Genomic DNA, 21141 nt, shown 5'->3' with positions numbered 1-21141 from the left:
CTACAGAGTACGCAGGACATCTTCAGGCAGCATCCATTATTAAGGACCTCTCGCACCTAAGGCATGCCCTTTTCTCACTGTTACCATCAGGCTGGCGGTACAGAAACCTGAAGGCACACACTCAGTGATTCAGGAAGAGCTTCTTCCCCGCTGCCATCCGATTCCTAAATGGACAGTGAATCCTTGGACACTACCTCACTTTTTTAATATACAGTATTTCTGTTTTTTGCATGTTTTCTAAAATCTATTCAATATATGTATGCTGTAATTTATTTATTTATTTATTTTAACTTTTTATTTATTATTATTATTGTTTCTCTTTTATTTTATGTATTGCATAGAACTGCTGCTGCTAAGTTAACAAATTTCGTGTCATGTGCCAGTGATAATAAACCTGATTCTGATTCTGATCTGTGGAATTTGTTGCCACAGGTGGCTGTGGAGACTAGATCTTTATGTATATTCAAGACAGAGGTTGATAGATTCTTGATTGGTCAATACATGAAGGAATACCTGGGGGGAAGTGGGGTGGAGGCAGGGGATTGGGGCTGAGAGGAAAATAGATCTGCCCTGATGAAATGGCAGAAAAAGTTCGATGGGCAAATAGATTAATTCTGCTCCTATGTTGTATGGTCTTATGAACAAAAGTCCTCTCGTATTAATTACACAAAAGCTGCTCATTGGCCAACCCAACTATTGAGGACATACTAATCTCTTGTCACTGACCAATTTCCATGGAATTAGGAGTGCTGAGGTTGGATTACAGTATCAGTTTGCACTCAGTAGAGCAGTTGCCCCTATTCTACTTGCTAATCTAACCCACGTCTTTATTCACTTAGTTCAATTCCACGTGTCTTAATCCAGATTCATTTTGATACAGGGAAGTGTGAAGTGTTGCACTTTGGGTGGACAAACCAGGATAGGACTTGTACAGTGAATGGCAGGGCACCAAGGAGTGTGGTGGAAAAGACAGATCTGGGAATTCAGATTATAGTTCTCTGAAGGTGACGTCGCAGGTAGCTAGAGTTGTAAAGAGAACTTTCGGCACATTGGCCTTTATAAATCAAAGTGCTGAGTACAGGAGTTGGGATGTTACATTTTAGTTGGAGTATTGTGTGCCGTTCTGGTCTCCTCATTATAGGAGAGATAGCAATAAGATTGAAAGAGTGCAAAGAAAATTTACAAGGATGTTATAGGGACTTGAGTTATAGGAAAAGGTTCAACAGATTAGGAGTGAGGAGAATGAGGGGAAATTTGATAGCAGTGTACAAATTTATGTGGGGTATAGCTAGGGTAAATTCAAGCAGGCTTTTTCCACTGAGGTTGAGTAACACTAGGATAGGTTAAGGATGAAAGGTGAAATACTTAAGGGCAACATGAGGGGGATCTGCTTCACTCAGAGAGTGGTGAGAGTGTGGATCAAGCTGGTTGATGCAGGTTTAATTTCAACAGTTAAGAGAAGTTTGAATCAGTACATGGAGAGATAGAAGGCTTTGGTTCAGGTGCACATTGATGGAACTGGGAGGTAAAATACTTTGCCGAAGAGCCTGTTTCGATGCTATAGTGCTTTATAACTTTATGTCTCAATGATCCTAGTCTTGGTTATACTATGGAGTTCCAGCTAAATATCCTGTTGGTTAAGGAGCACTCATACAGTATTGAGGAGTGAGTTATGGCTTGGAATGCTGGGTAAGTTCGGTTCAGCCATGTTTGCTGTCAAGATCCTGTGCTCACCTTTTGTTATGCCATGATCCTCTTTGGCAGCCCAGTGAAGCCTATGATCCTTCTCAGAATAATGTATTTAAATATATAAAATAAAATACATAGGATTACTAAACTAATTATATTGAAATACAATTATCAAAATATTAATATTCATATTTGTGTCTGCAGTCACATTCGATCTAGAGGCAGGTCTAATAACTACTGTAATTTCAAAGTTGCAATGAGCATGCTGTAAATGATATTTTGAGATATTTATAACAACTGTAATGTGATAGGAAAATATCGGTGATTTCTATTTGTGACAAAATCACAGGTACTGCTAATACTTCTATGGCTTGTTGCCTACATTCAGAATGGAAGGAAGTGCAAATAAAGATGTAAATTTTTCCCATCCAAATTCATGGACCCCCTGGAATCTATTCACGAGCTCCAGGTTAAGAACCCCTAGATGTCTTGAAGGCAGGTTGTGGTTAGTTCTAAAATTTTAAAGTTCTTTATTACAAAGGTGGTTTTTAGCACTCCTCTGGGAAGCTAAATATTTCTTTTTCATGCAGTACAGTAAGAGCCAATTCAACATATTGTGATTGCTTGAAAGAACATTGAATTTATTCTTATTTCCCTCTTCTGTCCCTTTGGCCATGCAAATCCTTTAGGGACTTGAAGTCCAATATACATCCAGTTCCTTTTTTACTGTTCTGTTATATCTAAGGTACAGAATTCCAGGTCATAAGAACTTGTATATGTAAAAGAAATCTCATGTTCATTTTGATTCACATGATTATCCTCCAGAAGGAAAAACCTTTCAGAAAGGTTCTTGTTTTTTGCTTTACCGTTTCTATTAAACTCTTTGCTCTTGGGAGAATAATCCCAGTTTTTGTCATTGCAGAGGGTGGTTATTGTTTCAAGTTCATTTTGATTTTTTTTTGTTGTTTGCTGAAGTTTCAACAATAAGGGACACTACAGTTTAATTATTGCATCATGGCATGCTGACTTCACGAGATTGCCATGTGTTACTGCAGTATGTACAATGTTGTCGACACTTTACAATGACATGCACTTGTAATTTTACTTTCATATTATCTCCAGGCTGAAAACATTGAAACTAGAGAAGAATGGAAAGGTTATATCTTTGTGGTCACTCAGGTATGAATCTTGTTTTTTGGAGCATGTTTCTATATTAAATGCTGTCTGTTAATTTTATGAGAGTATTAGAATTATAACTTAATATAGTTTACTGCTAAGGTTGATCCAGTAAAAGGAATTCAAACAAAAGTAAATTGTATAGAGGAAGTCCTGTGTGTATCCTCATGATTTACTGCTGACTCATCCTAACCTGATTGGTCTACAGCATGGTAATTACTTTTATCTTTGAGGGTTGCAGTTTAAGACTGAATTTTCTCTGGTGAGAAAAACTAGTGGCAAAAATGACAACTGCCTCAATTTTTTTTCTAAAGTAAAGTTCACTCAGAAAAATATATACCAATGCAGTGCATGGTTTTATGTATTATGGTATTCATAACAGTTCATAGTATAATGGGTTCTATACAATTGGTAGGAGCCATATACTTTCTGTACATTGCAAAATTGCCACATTTGAATTTCTGGGATGATAGAAACTTTTGGCGTGCAAGAGGTTTCTACACCAGACTAAATCCGAATTGTCTTGTGGCAGAGAAACTCCAGAGAGCAGACCTTGCCCACACTGAGCTTGAGTGTGTCCTGCTGCAGCATCAGAAGTATCACTCAGCAGCATTCCCTTATGGAGATCTTGAACTGATAGACTAATAAGTTTTAGTCAGACAAAAAAGCATCTTTCACTAAGTTGCTGATCTCCTAGCAGTGCTTGAATTCTTTCTTGGCCTGTGCCCCAGGAGGTATCTGTTCTGCAGTTGTTTGAGATGAGTAAGACATATTCTTCTCCAAATTTCTTTGCAAATACACAGTCTACAAAGAAGTAGGTGACTATCTTATCCTCACTGCAGTTGGTCCAACGGCAGTGTGTATTTTGACTGGGATTCCTACCATAAAGGAAAGATCAGACAGGCAAAATAAGGTTCTACATTGCAGGTTACTGTGGAAGATTAGATACTCATAGAAAACTACAGCATAGAAACAAGTCTTTTGGCCCATCTAGTCCATGCTGAAAACCATTTCAACTGTCAACTCTAATGACCCCCATCAGTACCATAGTCATCCATATCCCTACTATCCATATACCTATCCAAACTTCTCTTAAACGTTGAAATCGAGCTCGCATGGACCACTCGTGCTGGCAACTCATTCCACACTCTCACCACCCTCTGAGTGAAGAAGTTTCACCTTCTCTTTTCACCTTTCACCCTTAAAATCCATGATTCTGGTTATACTCTCACCCAACCTCAATGGAAAAAGCCTGCTGGTGTTTACCCTATCCATATCCCTCATGATTTTGTATATCTCTATCAAATATCCTCTCAAACTTCTACATTCTAAAAAATACTGTCCTAACCTATTCAATCTTTCCTTATAACTCAGTCCTGCAGACCCGGCAACATCCCTGTAAAACTTCTCTGCGCTCTTTCAACCTTGGTTACATCTTCCCTGTAAGTAGGTGACCAAAACTGCCCACAATACCCTAATTTAGGCTTCAGCAATGTCTTATACAGTTTCAACATAACATCCATCTCCTGTACTCAATACTTTATTTATGAAGGCCAATGTGCCAAAAGCTTTCTTTACGACCCTTTCTACCTGTGACACCACTTTCAATGAATTATTTACCTGCATACCCAGATCTCTTTGTTCTACCACACTCCTCAGTGCCCTACCGTTCACTGTGTAAGACCTATCCTAGTTGGTCCTACCGAAGTGCAAAAACTTACATTTGTCTGCATGAAATTCCATCTGCCATTTTCAGCCCATTATTCCAGCTGATGCAGATCCCTCTGCAAACCATGATAGCCTTCCTCACTGCCCACTACACACTAATTTTGGTGTCATCTGCAGATTTGCTGATCCAGTTTACCGCATTACCACCAGATCGTTGATATAGATGACAAACAACAATGGACCCAGCACCGATCCCTGCAGCACTCCACTAGTCACAGGCCTCCAGTCAGAGAAGCAAACCTCTATGACCACTCCCTGGCTTCTTCCACAAAGCCAATGTCTAATCCAATTAGTTACGTCATTCTGAATGCCTAGTGACTGAACCTTCTTGACCAGCCTACCATGTGGGATCTTGTCGAATCCATGTAGACAATGCCCACTGCCTTGCCTTCATCCACTTTCCTCCAACTTACTCAAAATACTGGATAAGATTGGTTAAATATGACCTACCATGTACGAGGCCATGCTGACTATCCTTAATCAGTCCATGTCTATCCAAATACATTTATATATCTGGTCCCTTAGAATACCTTCCAATAACTTTCCAACAACTGATATCAGACTCACTGGCCTGTAATTTCCTGGTATCTGTTCAGAGCCTTTTTAAAACAATGGAACAATATTGGCTATCTGCCAGTCCTCTGGTACCTCTCCTGTTGCTAAGGATGTTATAAATATCTCTGCTAGTGCCCTGATAATTTTTGCAATTGCTCCTATGGTCCAAAGGAACATCTTTTCAGGCCCTGGGGATTTATCTACCCTGGTTTGGCTCAGGATAGCAAACACATTCTCCTCTGTAATCTGTACAGGGTCCATGAAGTCGATGCCACTTTGCCTCACTTCTACAGACTCGATAGCCATGTCCTGAGTAAATACAGAGACAAAGAATTCATTTAAGATCTCCCCCATCTGTTTTGGCTCCACACATGGATTACCATTCTAATCTTCCAGAGGACCAATTTTGTCCCTAGCAAATCTTTTGCACTTAGCATATCTGTAGAATCACTTAGGATTATCCTTCACCTTGTCTGCTGGAGCAGCTTCATGCCTTCTTTTAGCTTTCCAGATTTCTTTCTTAAGTGTTCTCTTGCATTTCTTGCGCTCCATAAGCACCTCACTTATTCCTGCTATGCACCTCCTTTTTTCTCTGAACCAAGGCTCTTGAAAACCTAGGTTCCCTATACTTGTTATTTTTACCTTTTATTCTGACAGGCACATATAAGCTTTTCGAAGGCCTCCCACGTTCCAAGTACACCTTTGCCAGAAAACAGCCTATCCATACTTGATCATTTCTGATACAATCAAAATTGGCCTTTCTCCAATTCAGAACCTCAACCAGAACTATCTGTTTGCATATTTACTTTGAAACTAATGGCATTGTGGTCAGAGAATACAAAGTGACCCCCTACATAAGCTTGTGTCATCTGTCCTGCCTCATTCCCTAATAGCGCGCTCTCTTGTTGAGACTTCTATGTAGTGATGAAGGAAACTTACCTGAACACATTTGACAAACCCTATCGCATCCAGTCCTTTTATAGTATGGGATTCCCAGTCAATATGTGGAAGGTTAAAATCACCTACAATAACAACCTTATGTTTCTTGCAATGGTCTGTGATTTCTCTACAAATATGTCACTCCAAATCCCTCTGACTGTAATATAGCCCTATTAATGTGGTCATACCTTCCTTATTTCTCAGTTCCACCCATAAGGCCTCACTAGACAAGTTTTCCAGTCCCTGATAACTAACGCCAACCACCCTCTTTAATCCTGACCATTCTATCACATCTAAAATTCAATGGAACCCAGTCCTGTTCCTCCTGCAACCAAGTCTTACTAATAGCTACAATGTCATAATTGCTGTTGTTGATTACGTGATGGCCAGGATGCATAACCAGCTTGAAGGTAGGAATCAGAGGGGGATGTTTGCAGGCTGATTCTTGGATGAGGGAGCTGTGACTAGTGGTGTATGTCATGTTGGTGCTGAGCCCTTTAGTTGTTTGTCATAGAGCATCAAACACCACAGCATAGTATGGACCTTGTAGACGCTTTAGTACACAGAACATCACAGTATGGATCTTGTAGAAGATATAGAACACATAACAGAACAGTAGGGACCTTGTAGAAGATATGGAACACAGGACAGTACAGTATAGACCTTGTAGAAAATATAGAAAACAGCAGTGTGCAGTATGGACCTTGTAAAAGATATAGAACACAGAACAGCACAGTATGGAGATTGTAGAAAATATAGAAAACAACACAGCGCAGTATGGACGTTGTAGAAGATATCGAACACAGGACAGTACAGTATGGACACTGTAGAAGATACAGAACACAGAACGGTACATATTAGACCTTGTCGAAGACATAGAACACAGAACAGCACAGTATGGACTTCGTAGAAGATACAGAACACAGAACAGTACAGAATGCACCTTGTAGAAGATAACTCTCTCTCTCTCTCTCTCTCTCTCTCTCTCTCTCTCACTCACTCTCTCTCTCTGGCTATCCATCCCATAGGATGATGATGGTTCCTTTCAGTCAGTTAGTGGGGTGGTACCCCACTCCTCAGAAAGGAACAGCATGCGCGTGAATGGATTTTAGGTGAGTAGGGGGTTGCACAGGTCCACACCCACCCTCTCAATATCTCCTCCCAGATCCAGTGGCATGGTGGGGTCCAAGACGGCTGGGGGAAATTCTGTTGCAGTGAATGGCCAGACCAAGCTTCGATGCAAGGGATGCCCTTTCTGCGCTTCACGGCACGTGTTTGCTGGATGGCCGTTGACCCTACGAGAGGGTTCATCTGCCCTTTGACAGGTCTTGTTTTTCATCCTGCAGGGTGTCTAGCCACCCTCCTCACCAGGCAAGCCTGGTGGGGGAGCCAGTTTAGTCGCCGACCACCCGACAGGTAGTACTGGGTTACATGTTACCAATAGCACTCAGATGAGTGACCTGACCAGAAGATATAGAACACAGGAGTGCACAGTATTGTCCTTGCAGAAGATATCGAACACATAACAGAACAGTATGGACCTTGTAGAAGATATACAACACAGATCAACACATTATTGTCCTTGTAGAAGATATACAACACATAACAGAACAGTATGGACCTTGTAGAAAATGTGGAACACAGCACAGTACAACATGGATCTTGTAGAAGATATAGAACATAGAACAACAACGTATGGACATTATAGAACATATTGAACACAGAACAGCACAGTATGAACCTTGTAGAAGACATAGAACACAGCACAGTACAGTATGGATCTTGTAGAAGATATAGAACAGAACAGTATGGACTTTGTACAACAGTATGGATTTTGTAGAAGATATAGAAAACAGAACAGTACAGTATGGACCTTGTAGAGGATATAGAACACATAACAGAACAGTATAGACCTTGTAGAAGATATAAAACACAGCACAGTACAGCATGGACCTTGTAGAAGATATAGAACACAGAACTGCAGAGTATTGTCCTTGTAGAAGATATAGAACACATAACAGAACAGTATGGACGTTGTAGAAGATATAGAACACAGCACAGTACAGTATGGATCTTGTAGAAGATATACAACACAACTGTATGGACTTTGTAGAACAGTATGGACATTGTAGAAGATATATACCACAGAACAGTACAGCAAGGAAGTTGTAGAAGATAAAGAACACAGCACAGTATGGACCTTGTAGAAGATATAGAACACAGAGCAGTACAGTATGGACCTTCCAGAAGATATAGAACACATAACAGAATAGTATGGACCTTGTAGAGGATATAGAACACAGCACACTACAGTATGGACCTTCTAGAAGATATAGAACACCAAACAGTAAAGCACAGTATGGAATTTGCAGATGATATAGAACAGGGGGCCCCAACTTTTTTGCACTGCGGACCGGTTTAATATTGACGATATACTTGCGGACCGGCTGACCGGGGGTCGGGGGCGGGGTAGTGTTGCCAACGGACAAGATTGCAGTCAAATACGATGTGCTTACTCAGAGAAAGACTACAATGACCATGAAGCCTTGCGCGGGCACCAGTGCGCATGCGTGTCTTGCCGATTTTTTTCTGCAAATCGTTTTTGGCGATTCTCTTCGGGGGGGGGTGTTAATCACGACTGGAATATAGGTGATAAGTGGCTAATACACTCAATTTCGTTTCTAAAAGAGTTTATCTAACGAACTTAATATTAAACACACAGCGCATATTTTCCTCGCATGAATATAGTGATAAGTCAATGATCAGGGGAGGACAGGGGAGCTTGAAGTAAGTGTTGAACGAACCTCCAGTAGAAGTGGTAGAGGCAGGTTCGATATTATCATTTAAAGAAAAATTGGATAGGTATAAGGACAGGAAAGGAATGGAGGGTTATGGGCTGAGTGCGGGTCGGTAGGACTAGGTGAGAGTAGCATTCGGCACGGACTAGAAGGACAGAGATGGCCTGTTTCCGTGCTGTAATTGTTATAATGGTTATATAAGTAAGTCAATAGCATCATAACATTTTAAGCAAAGTTTGGATATTAAACACACAGCATGTATTTTCCCCGTATGAACATATAAAATCATTGCAACACACCAATATCGCTGAATCAGTGGGAGCCCTGGGCTTGTTTCCCTCCAACAACACGGTCCTATCGAGGGGTGATGGGAGACAGCGACACTCGAAGGGGGTTCCTTATGTCCAGTCTATTCCGCAGTTTAGTTTTCGTTGCATTCATTGCAGAGATATGTTGGAAATGGAAGCAACGTTTTCAGTGCTTTCGTGGTTATCTCAGGATATTTAGCCTTGATTTTGATCCAGAATGCCGGCAGAGTTGTTATGTCAAACATACTTTTCAGCCCGCCGTCATTTGCAAGTTTGAGAAGTTGATCTCCTTCCCGCGCTGACATGGATGACGCACGGGTAATGACCTTGCGTGTGTTCAAGCTCAACAGTGGGCGAAGTAGGGAATGAGGAAAGGTTTCCGCGCGGCCCGGTAGCACATGGTTTGCGGCCTGGTGGTTGGGGACCACTGATATAGAACACAGAACACTACAGCGTGCACATTGGAGAAGATATAGAACACAGCACCGTAGAGTATGGACCTTGTAGACGATATAAAACACAGCGCAGTACAGCGTAGATCCGTTAGAATAGTGATCCCCAACTACCGGGCCGCGGCCTGATACCGGGCTGCAAAGCATGTGCTACCGGGCCCCGAGGAAGTGATTTAATTTGGCGATACGAGTCAGCTGCACCTTTCCTCTTTCCCTGTCACGCCCACTGTTGAACTTTAACGCATGCGAGGTCATTACACGCACGAGGTCATCATTGACCCAAGGTGCGCAAAGGAATGGGTCCGTGACACATTTGTGAATGTCCCCGGTGAATCATCCATGTCAGCGCAGGAGAAAAGATCAACTCCTCGAGCTTGCAAATGACGGTGGGCTGAAAGGTATGTTTGACATAACGTCTCTGCCGGCATTCTGGATCAAAGTCAAGGCTGAATATCCTGCGATAGCCATGGAAGCACTGAAAATGTTGCTTTTATTTCCAACATCATATCGCTGCAGAGTTTCCTGCAGTGAATGCAACAAAAACTAAATTGCGGAATAGGCTGGACATAAGGAACTCCCTTCGAGTATCGCTGTCTCCCATCACCCCTCGATGGGACCATCTTGTTGCAGGAAACAAGCCCAGGGCTCCCACTGATTCAGCAATATTGGTGTGTTGCAATGATTTTATATGTTCATACGAGGAAAATATGTGCTGTGTGTTTAATATCCAAACGTCACTTAAAATGTTATGATGCTATTGACTTATAGTTGACTTATAATTCAGTGGTCCCCAACCTCTGGGCCGCGAAGAATGCAGCAGTACAGCGGTAGCCGGAAGGCACCCAGCACATCTTTAAGAAAAAAGCCAAAATAAGCAAGCTAATTAACTGGGTGCCACCCGGCACATAAATGTCGGCCCAGATCAGAGGCGATTGTCGATTGCACCACTGCATTTTTCACGGCCCGGAGGTTTGGGACCACTGTTATAATTGGCTTATCACTATATTCATGTGAGGAAAATATGTGCTGTGTGTTTAATGTTAAATTCGTTAGATAACCCCTTTTAGAAACGAAATTGAGTGTATTAGCCACTTATAAGTGACTTATAGTTGACTTATCACCTATATTTCGGTCATGATTAACACCCCCCCCACTCTCGGTCGGCCGGTCCGCAAGAATGTTGTAAATATTAAACCGATCCGCACTGCAAAAAAGGATGGGGATCCCTGCAGTAGAAGATATAGAACACATAAAAAAACAGTATGCACCTTGTAGAAGACGTAGAACATTGAACAGCACGTTACGGACCTTGTAGAAGATATAAAACACAGAAGACCACAGTATGGACCTTGTCGAAGTTATAGAATAGATAACAGAACAGTATGCACCTTGTAGAAGACATAGAATACAGAACAGCACATTATGTTCCATGCAGAAGATATAGAACACAGAACAGCACAGTATGGACATTTTAGAAGTTATGGAACTCAGCACAGTACAATAAGGACCTTGTAGAAAATATACAACACATCGCGGTACAGCATGGTCCTTGCAGAAGATATAGAATACATAACAGAACAGTATAGAAGTTATGGAACACAGCACAATACTGTATAGATCTTGTAGAAGATATAGAATATCGAACAGTACAGTATGGACCTTGTAGAAGATATGGAATATCGAACAGTACAGTATGGATCTTGTGGAAGATATAGAACACAGAACAGCACAGTATGGACTTGTAGAAGGTATAGAACACAGAACAGCAAGATATGGACCTTGTAGAAGATATAGAACACAGTACAGTACACTATGGACCTTATAAAAGATATAGTACAGCATGGAACTTGCAGAAGATGTAGAACACAGAACAGCACGGTATGGACCTTGTAGAATATAAAGAACACAGAACAGCACAGTATGGACCTTGTAGAAGGTATAGAACACAGAACAGCACAGTATGGACCTTGTAGAAGGTATAGAACACTGCACAGCACAGTATGGACCTTGTAGAATATAAAGAACACTGCACAGTACAGCATGGAGCTTGCAGAAAATAAAGAACACAAAACAGTATAGTATGGACTTTGTAGAAGATATAGAACAAATAACAGAACAGTATGCACCTTGTAGAATACATAGAACACAGCACAGCACATTATGGACCTTGTAGAAGATATAGAACAGAGAACAGAAGAGTATGGACCTTGTAGAAGGTATAGAACACAGTACAGCACACTATGGGCCTCGTAGAAGATATCGAACACAGCAGAGTACAGTGTGCATATTGCAGAAGACAAAGAACACAGACCAGCACAGTATGGAATTTATAGAAGATATAGAACACTCAACAGAACAGCATGGACCATGTAGAATATATAGAACACAGCATATCACAGAATGGACCTTGCAGAAGATATAGAACAGTGATCCCCAACCACCGGGCCGCGGACTGGTACCGGGCCACAGAGCATGTGCTACCAGGCCGTGAGGAAACGATATGAGTCAGCTGCACCTTTCCTCATTCCCTGTCACACACTGTTGAACTTGAACATAGGGTTGTCAATTGTCCCGTATTTGCCGGGACATCCTGTATATTGGGCTAAATTGGTTTGTCCCATACGGGACTGCCCTTGTCCCGTATTTCCCCTGCTAAGGTAGAGCGTTCCTATGAAACCTTTCGTGCCGAAATGGCATGAAGTGAAGAAGCAATTACCATTAATTTATATGGGAAACATTTTTGAGCGTTCCCAGATGCAAAAAAAACCCTACCAAATCATACCAAATAACACATAAAACCGAAAATAACAATAACATATAGTGAAAGCAGGAATGATATGATAAATACACAGCCTATATAAAGTAGAAATAATGTATGTACAGTGTAGTCAGGAAGATGAAGGCAAAACCGATATGTGGAAAAAAAATCACCACGTACATGCATGCGCATGACTACACGCACGGCACGCATGCGCGCACAGGTGCCCGCGCAAGGCTTCATGGTCATAGTAGTCTTTCCTGGGGTCAAGTGTCCCAGGATTTGACTGCTACTTTTGTCCCTTATTTGGGAGTGAGAAAGTTGGCAACCCTAACTGTAAAAGACATGTTGAGGTGAGCTTAACCCTACTTGAACACTCCCCCTCCCCACCGGTCGGCCGGTCCCCAAGAATATTGTCAATATTAAACCGGTCCGCGGTGCAATAAAGGTTGGGGACCCCTGATATAGAACACAGATGAGAACAGTATGGACCGTGCAGAAGATATGAAACAGTACAGTACCGTATGGACCTTGTAAAAGATATTGAACACATAACAGCACAAGATGGATCTTGTAGAATATATAGAACACAGCACAGTACAGTATGGACCTTGTAGAAGATATAGAACACAGAACAGTACAGTATGTGTTTTGTAGAAGATATAGAACAGAGAACAGTACAGTATGGACATTGTAGAAGATATGAAACACAGTACACTACAGCACGGACATTGCGGAAGATATAGAACACATAACAGAACAGTATGGACATTGTAGAAGATATACAAAACTGCACAGTATAGTATGCACCTTGTAGAAGACATAGAACATGGAACAGCACATTATGGGCCTTGTAGAAGATATAAAACACAGAACAGCACAGTATGAACCTTGTAGAAGATATAGAACACAGCACAGTACAGTATGAACCTTGTAGAAGATATAGAACACAGCACAGTACAGTATGGACCTTGCAGAAGATATAGAACACATGACAGAACATTATGAACCTTGTAGAAGACAAAGAACACAGAACTGCACAGTATGGACCTTGCAGAAGATATAGAACACCAAAGAGCACAATATGGACCTTGTAGAAGATATAGAACATAGAACTGCACAGTATGGACCTTGTAGAAGATATAGAACACTGAAGAGCACAATATAGACCTTGCAGAAGATATAGAACACTGAAGAGCACAATATAGACCTTGCAGAAGATATAGAACACCAAAGAGCACAATATGGACCTTGTAGAAGATATAGAACATAGAACTGCACAGTATGGACCTTGTAGAAGATATAGAACACCAAAGAGCACAATATAGACCTTGTAGAAGATATAGAACACATAATAGAACAGACTGCACAGAGTCTTGCATCTTCAGAAGTTTTCTGATGACTCTGCCATAGTTGGATGCATCAGCAAGGGAGATGAGGCTGAGTACAGGGCTACAGTAGGAAACTTTGTCACATGGTGTGAGCAGAATTATCTGTAGCTTAATGTGAAAAAGACTAAGGAGCTGGTGGTAGACCTGGGGAGAGCTAAGGTACTGGTGACCCCTGTTTCCATCCAGGGGATCAGTGTGGACATGGTGGATGATTACAAATACCTGGGGATACGAATTGACAATAAACTGGACTGGTCAAAGAACACTGAGGCTGTCTACAAGAAGGGTCAGAGCCGTCTCTATTTGCTGAGGAGACTGAGGTCCTTTAACATCTGCTGGACGATGCTGAGGATGTTCTACGAGTCTGTGGTGGCCAGTGCGATCATGTTTGCTGTTGTGTGCTGGGGCAGCAGGCTGAGGGTAGCAGACACCAACAGAATGAAGAAACTCATTCGTAAGGCCAGTGATGTTGTGAGGATGGAACTGGACTCTCTGACAGTGGTGTCTGAAAAGAGGATGCTATCCAAGTTGCATGCCATCTTTGACAATGTCTCCCATCCACTACATTCAGCCAGAGACTTATTCCACTGAGATGCAACACAGAGCATCATAGGAAGTCATTCCTGCCTGTAGCCATCTAAATTACAACTCCGCCCTTGGAGAGTCAGATATCCTGAGCCAATTGGCTGGTCCTGGGCTTATTTCCTGGCATAATTTACATATTACTATTTAACTATTTATGGTTTTATTACTATTTATTACTTATGGTGCAACTGTAACGAAAACCAATTTCCCCCAGGATCAATAAAGTATGACTATGACTATGACTATGACTATGCCTTCTGTGGGCAAACTAGTTCCGGATCCACAAAGCAATGCCTCCTTACTTTTTTAATAAGCCTTGCATGGGGTACCTTATCAAATGCCTTGCTGAAATGTACATTGACTGCTCTTCCTTCATCAATGTGTTTGGTCACATCCTCAAAAAAATTCAATCAGGCTCATAAGGCATGACTTCTCCAAAGCCATGCTGACTATTCCTAATCATATTATAAACACAAAATAATCTGCAGATGCTGGGGTCAAAGCAACGCTCACAACCTGCTGGAGGAACTCATGTATACGCAGTATCCATGGAAAAGATCGGTCGACGTTTCGGGCCGGAACCCTTCGTCAGGACTGTAGGGGAAAGGGGCAGAGGCCCTCTACAGAAGGTGGGAGGAGGGTGGGAAGGAGAAGGCTGGTAGGTTCCAGGTGAAAAACCAGTAAGGGGAAAGATAAAGGGGTGGAGGAAGGGAGGCAAGGAGGTGATAGGCAGGAAAGGTGAAGAAAGAATAGGGGAAAACACAATGGGTAGTAGAAGGAGGCGGAACCAAGAGAGAGGTGGTAGGCAGCTGGGGGAGGGGGGGCAGAGAGACATAGGGATAGGGGAAGGGAGGGGGAGGGAATTACCGGAAGTTGGAGAATTCTATGTTCATACCAAGGGGCTGGAGACTACCTAGACGGTATATGAGATGTTGCTCCTCCAATCTGAGTTTAGCCTCATCATGGCAGTAGAGGAGACCATGTATGGACATATCTGAATGGGAGTATCTGTCTACCTGGACTCCATTTTGTCACCCATAGTCCATTTTGTCATCGGAGATACATCCCATGCCCTCCACCTCTTCAATAATTTCCAGTTCCCCGGTCCCAACCGCTTCATTTTCACCATGGATGTCCAATCCCTATACACCTCCATTCCCCATGAAGAAGGCCTCAAAGCCCTCCGCTACTTTCTGGATAATCGACCTCACCAGTTCCCCACTACCACTACCCTTCTCCGGTTGGCGGAATTGGTTCTCACACTCAATAACTTCTCTTTTGGCTCTTCCTACTTTCTTCAGACCAAGGGTGTAGCTATGGGAACTCGTATGGGCCCTAGCACGCCTGCCTCTTCGTTGGTTATGTGGAACAGTCTGTGCTCCAAACCTATTCTGGTACTGCTCCCCAACTTTTCCTTCGGTACATTGACAACTACATTGGTGCTGCTTCCTGCACCCATGCTGAGCTCGTCAATTTCATCGACTTTACTTCTAACTTCCACCCAGCCCTCAAATTCACTTGGTCTAACTCGGACACTTCTCTCTCCTTTCTCGATCTCTCGGTCTCCATCTCTGGAGACAGACTGTCCACTGACATCTTCTGCAAGACCACTGACTCTCATAACTACCTCAACTATACCTCTTCCCACCCCGCCACATGCAAAAATGCCATTCCCTATTCCCAGTTCCTCCGTCTCCGCCGCATCTGCTCCGAGGATGAGGTTTTCCATTCCAGGACATCTCAAATGTGCTCTTTCTTTAAGGATCGTGGTTTCCCTTCTGCTGTCATCAGCATCTCCTCCATTTCCCGCATTTCGGCTCTCACCCCATCCTCCCGCCACCACAACAGGGACAGAGTTCCCCTTGTCCTCACCTACCACCCCACCAGCCTCCAGATCCAACACATTATCCTCTGCAACTTCCGCCACCTTCAACAGGACCCCACCACTAAGCACATCTTTCCCTCTCCACCCCTCTTCACTTTCCGCAGGGGTCAGTCCCTCCGCGACTCCCTGGTCCACACGTCCCTCCCCACGGATCTCCCACCTGGCAGTTATCCCTGTAAGCGCAAGTGCTACACCTGTCCCTACACCTCCTCTCCTGCCACCATTCAGGGCCCCAAACAGTACTTCCAAGTGAGGCAACACTTCACTTGTCAGTCTGTTGGGGTCATCTATTGCATCCGGTGCTCCCGGTGCAGCCTCCTCTACATCGGTGAAACCCGACGCAGATTGGGGGACCGCTTCGTCGAGCACCTCCGCTCCGTCCGCCACAACAGACAGGATCTCCCAGTAGCCACCAACTTCAACTCTGCTTCCCACTCCCATTCAGATATGTCCATACATGGCCTCCTCTACTGCCATGATGAGGCTAAACTCAGGTTGGAGGAGCGACACCTCATATACCGTCTAGGTAGTCTCCAGCCCCTTGGTAGGAACATAGGATTCTCCAACTTCCGGTAATTCCCTCCCCCTCCCTTCCCCTATCCCTATGTCACTCTGCCCCCCTCCCCCAGCTGCCTACCATCTCCCTCTTGGCTCTGCCTCCTTCTACTACCCATTGTGTTTTCCCCTATTCTTTCTTCACCTTTCCTGCCTATCACCTCCCTGCCTTCCTTCCCCCACCCCTTTATCTTTCCCCTTACTGGTTTTTCACCTGGAACCTACCAGCCTTCTCCTTCCCACCTTCCCCCCCCACCTTCTTTATAGGGCCTCTGCCCCTTCCCCCTACAGTCCTGACGAAGGGTTCCGGCCCGAAACGTCAACCGATCTTTTCCACGGATGCTGCCCGACCTGTTGAGTTCCTCCAGCGTGTTGTGAGTGTTCCTAATCATATTATACCTCTCCTAAATCATAAATCCTGAATCTCAGGATTTTCTCCATCAACTTACCAACCACTGAGGTAAGACTCACTGGTCTATAATTTCCTGGGCTATCTCTACTCCCTTTCTTGAAAAAAGGGACAACATCTGCATCCCTCCAATCCTCCGGAACCTCTCCCATCCCCATTGATGATGCAAAGATCATCGCCAGAGGCTCAGCAATCTCCTCCCTTGCCTCCCACAGTAGCCTGGGGTACATCTCATCCAGTCCCGGAGACTTATCCAACTTGATGCTTTCCAAAATCTCCAGCACATCCTCTTTCTTAATATCTACATGCTCATGCTTTTCAGTCTGCTGCAAGTCATCACTACAATCACCAAGATCCTTTTCCATAGTGAATACTGAAGTAAAGTATTCATTAAGTACCTCTGCTATTTCCTCCGGTTCCATACATATTTTCCCACTGTCACACTTGATAGGTCCTATTCTTTCACGTCTTATCCTCTTGCTCTTCACATACTTGCAGAATGCCTTGGCATTTTCCTTAATCCTGCACGCCAAGACCTTCTCATGGCCCCTTCTGGCTCTCCTGATTTCCTTCTTAAGCTCCTTCCTATTAGATTAGATTATGAGGACACTCAGTCCTCCTTTATTGTCATTTAAAAATGCATGCATTAAAATGGTACAATGTTCCTCCAGAGAGATATCACAGAATCACAGGACAAACCAATACTAAAACTGACCAAACCACATAATTATAACATATGGCAATACCGTAATTTGATAAAGAGCAGACCATGGGCAGGGTAAAAAAGAGTCTCAAGTCCCGATAGCCCCATCATCTCACACAGACGGTAGAAGGGAGAAACTCTCCCTGCCATGAACTCCAAGCGCCGCAAACTTGCCGATGCATCGGAAGCACCCGACCGCAGCCGACTCTGAGTTCGTCCGAAAATTTTGAGCCTCCAACCAGCTCTCTGACACCGAGCACCGAGCACCATCTCTGCCGAGCGCTTTGACCCCACCCTGGCCACCAAGCAACAAGCAAAGCCGAGGACTCGGGGCCTTCCCCTCCAGAGATTCTGGATCACACAGTAGCAGCAGCATTGAAACAGGCATTTCAGAAGTTTCACCAGATGTTCCTCCGTGCTCTCACGTCTGTCGCCATCAAATCAGGAATGTGCACAGCACTCTACTTGACAGAATACAGATATCATTCACCGGAGTGGCCACTGCAAGCTGTGTCGCGCCGCCATCTTCTCCTCCCACAATTAGCCTTATAATCTTCTAGATCTCTAACATTATCTAGCTCTCTGAACCTTCTGTAAGCTTTTCTTTTCTTCTTGACTAGATTTACTACAGCCTTTGTACACCACGGTTCCTGTACCCTATCATAACTTCCCTGTCACATTGGAATGTACCTATACAGAACTCCACACAAATATCCCCTGAACATTTGTCACATTTCTTCCGTACTGAGAACATCTGTTTCCAATTTAAGCTTCCAATTTCCTGCCTGATAGCCTCATAATTCCCCTTACTCCAATTAAACACTTTTCTAACTTGTCTGTTCCTACCTCTTTCCAATGCTATTGTAAAGGAGATAGAATTATGATAACTATCTCCAAAATGCTCTCCCACTGAGAGATCTGACACCTGACCAGGTTCATTTCCCGATACCAAATCAAGTACAGCCTCTCCTCTTGTAGGTTTATCTACATATTGTGTCAAGAAACCTTCCTGAACACACCTAACAAACTCCACCCCATCTAAACCCCTTGCTGTAGGGAGATGCCAATCAATATTTGGGAAATTAAAATCTCCCATCACAACAACTCTTATTATTACACCTTTCCAGGATCTGTTTCCCTCTCTGCTCCTTGTTTCTATTGGGCAGAAATCTGAATCCCTGGCCCCTGCTCCAATCCTTTAGCCACGCATTTATCCTCCACCTCCATTCTATTCCTATTCTCACTGTCGCATGGCACAGGCAGTAATCCCGATATTGCTACCTTTGCGGTCCTGCTTCTCAACTTCCTTCCTAACGCCCTGTACTCTTTTTTTCAGGACCTTTTCCCTTTTCCTACCTATGTCATTGGTACCAATATGTACCGCGACCTCTGGCTGTTCTCCCTCCCACTGCAGGATATCTTGGACGCGATCCGAAACATCCTGGACCCTAGCATCTGGGAGGCAAACTACCATCTGAGTTTCTTTCCTGCGTCCACAGAATCGCCTGTCTGACCCCCTAACTATGGAGTCCCCTATCATTACTGCCTTCCATAGGGCCAGATTCTGTTCCAGAGGCATGGCCACAGTTTCTTCCCCTAGGTTCTGTCCCCCCCCAGCAGTACTCAAACAGGAGTACTTATTGTCAAGGAGTACAGCCACAGGGGTACTCTCTAGTACCCAACTCTTCCCCTTCCCCCTCCTGACCGTGACCCACTTGTCTGCCTCCTTTCTTATCCCTCTCATCCTCATTCTCCTGCCTTCTCCCTGTAACCTTTGACACCATGACTAATGAAGAAACCATCAACCTCCACTTTAAATATACCCAATGACTTGACTTTCACAGACACCTGTGACCATAAATTGCACAGATGCACTACCCTCTGGCCAAAGATATTCCTCCTCATTTCTGTTCCAAGTGGATGTCCCTCAATTCCTAGATTCTGGTCCTTTGGTCCTAGACTCACTCACAATAGGAAATATTCTCTCCACATCCACTCTATTTAGACCTTTCAATATTCAATAGGTTTCTATTATTTTCCTTCTCAGTCTTTTAAACTACAGTGAATACAGGTTCAGAGCCATCACATGCTAGTCATACATTAACCCTTTCATTCCCAGGATCATTCTTGTGAATCACATAAGTTATTGTTTTATTTACTGCTTGTAAGATGAAAGCATCAGTTAATACATTTACAAGAGAAGTGCTACAAAGGTGTCAAAGATTATCATTTGGAAAACTAAATATTTAATTTCATCTCTAATATCCAGAATGTTTATAACAATTCCTCACTCATCTCAAGTAACAAGTAATTATTATAAGATTTTAAACTGATGTATTAATAAATAACAGGACCATTGATCATGTGGATAGTCAGAGGCTTTTTCCCAGGCTGAAATGGCTAAAATGAGAGGGCACAGTTTTAAGGTGCTTGGAGGTAGGTATAGAGGAGATGTCAGGGGTAAGTTTTTTACAGAGAGTGGTGTGTGTGTGGAATGGGCTGCCAGTGACAGTAGTGGAAGCAGATATGAAAGGGTCTTTTAAGAGACTCCTGGACAGGTACATGGAGCTCAGAAAAATAGAGGGTAACCCTAGGTAATTTCTAAAGTAAGGACATGTTCAACACAGCATTGTGGGACGAAGGGCCTGTATTGTGCTGTAGGTTTTCTGTGTTTCTATGTTTCAAACTCAATCCTGCTGCTACCTATAATAATTTGATTGAGAAGTTTGCTTCTGTCTAATTTTACCAGCTGGAGGTTCCCAGTACTTTGTCACTGCTGCCTGGGCAGGTGCTGCACCTGAAAGAAGTGGCTGCACGAGAGAAAGACCGTCAGTATACTGCACCAAGCGAACAAGAATCACAGTGTTTTTTCGTAGAAAAACCTGATCCAGAGGTGTATGATGATTTATTGAACACAATGCCAGAGTATGTACACCAAAACGATGGCTTAAACTTCCATAAACTTACTTTGTATTCACTTGCGTTTAGATGTGATTCCATCAATAGATTTGAGAGGGTAAAACTGAGATGCAATGGCGTAGAATATTCTTTTGGTCTCTTCCTTAATAGTCTAAACTTAATATTGCAGCAAGTATTTACCACACTAGACTGACTAAAATTACCATGTAACTGAGAACATTTTGAAACCCAGATATTTTGAAACCCAGATATGGCAAGAATATTTCATTGCAGGAGTTTAAGAAGTCAAAG

The 21141-nt window shown here is 43.1% G+C and overlaps 1 protein-coding gene across 3 annotated transcripts in view; it reads left to right on the top strand.

Annotated features, from left to right (window-relative positions):
* The window catches only part of LOC140211434 (signal-transducing adaptor protein 1-like), a 300629-nt gene that overhangs the window by 180167 nt on the left and 99321 nt on the right, over positions 1-21141 (top strand). For all 3 annotated transcript variants that reach the window (XM_072281142.1, XM_072281143.1, XM_072281141.1), the window contains 2 exons: positions 2812-2868; positions 20681-20856. In XM_072281142.1, coding sequence (XP_072137243.1) covers positions 2812-2868; positions 20681-20856 — 233 coding nt within the window. The remainder of the gene's footprint in view (positions 1-2811; positions 2869-20680; positions 20857-21141) is intronic.

Source organism: Mobula birostris, chromosome 17 (assembly GCF_030028105.1).
Source record: "Mobula birostris isolate sMobBir1 chromosome 17, sMobBir1.hap1, whole genome shotgun sequence".
In the NCBI taxonomy this organism is placed as follows: domain Eukaryota; kingdom Metazoa; phylum Chordata; class Chondrichthyes; order Myliobatiformes; family Myliobatidae; genus Mobula; species Mobula birostris.
The sequence above is the reverse complement of the archived record's forward strand: the minus strand, read 5'-3'. Positions and strand labels throughout refer to the sequence as shown.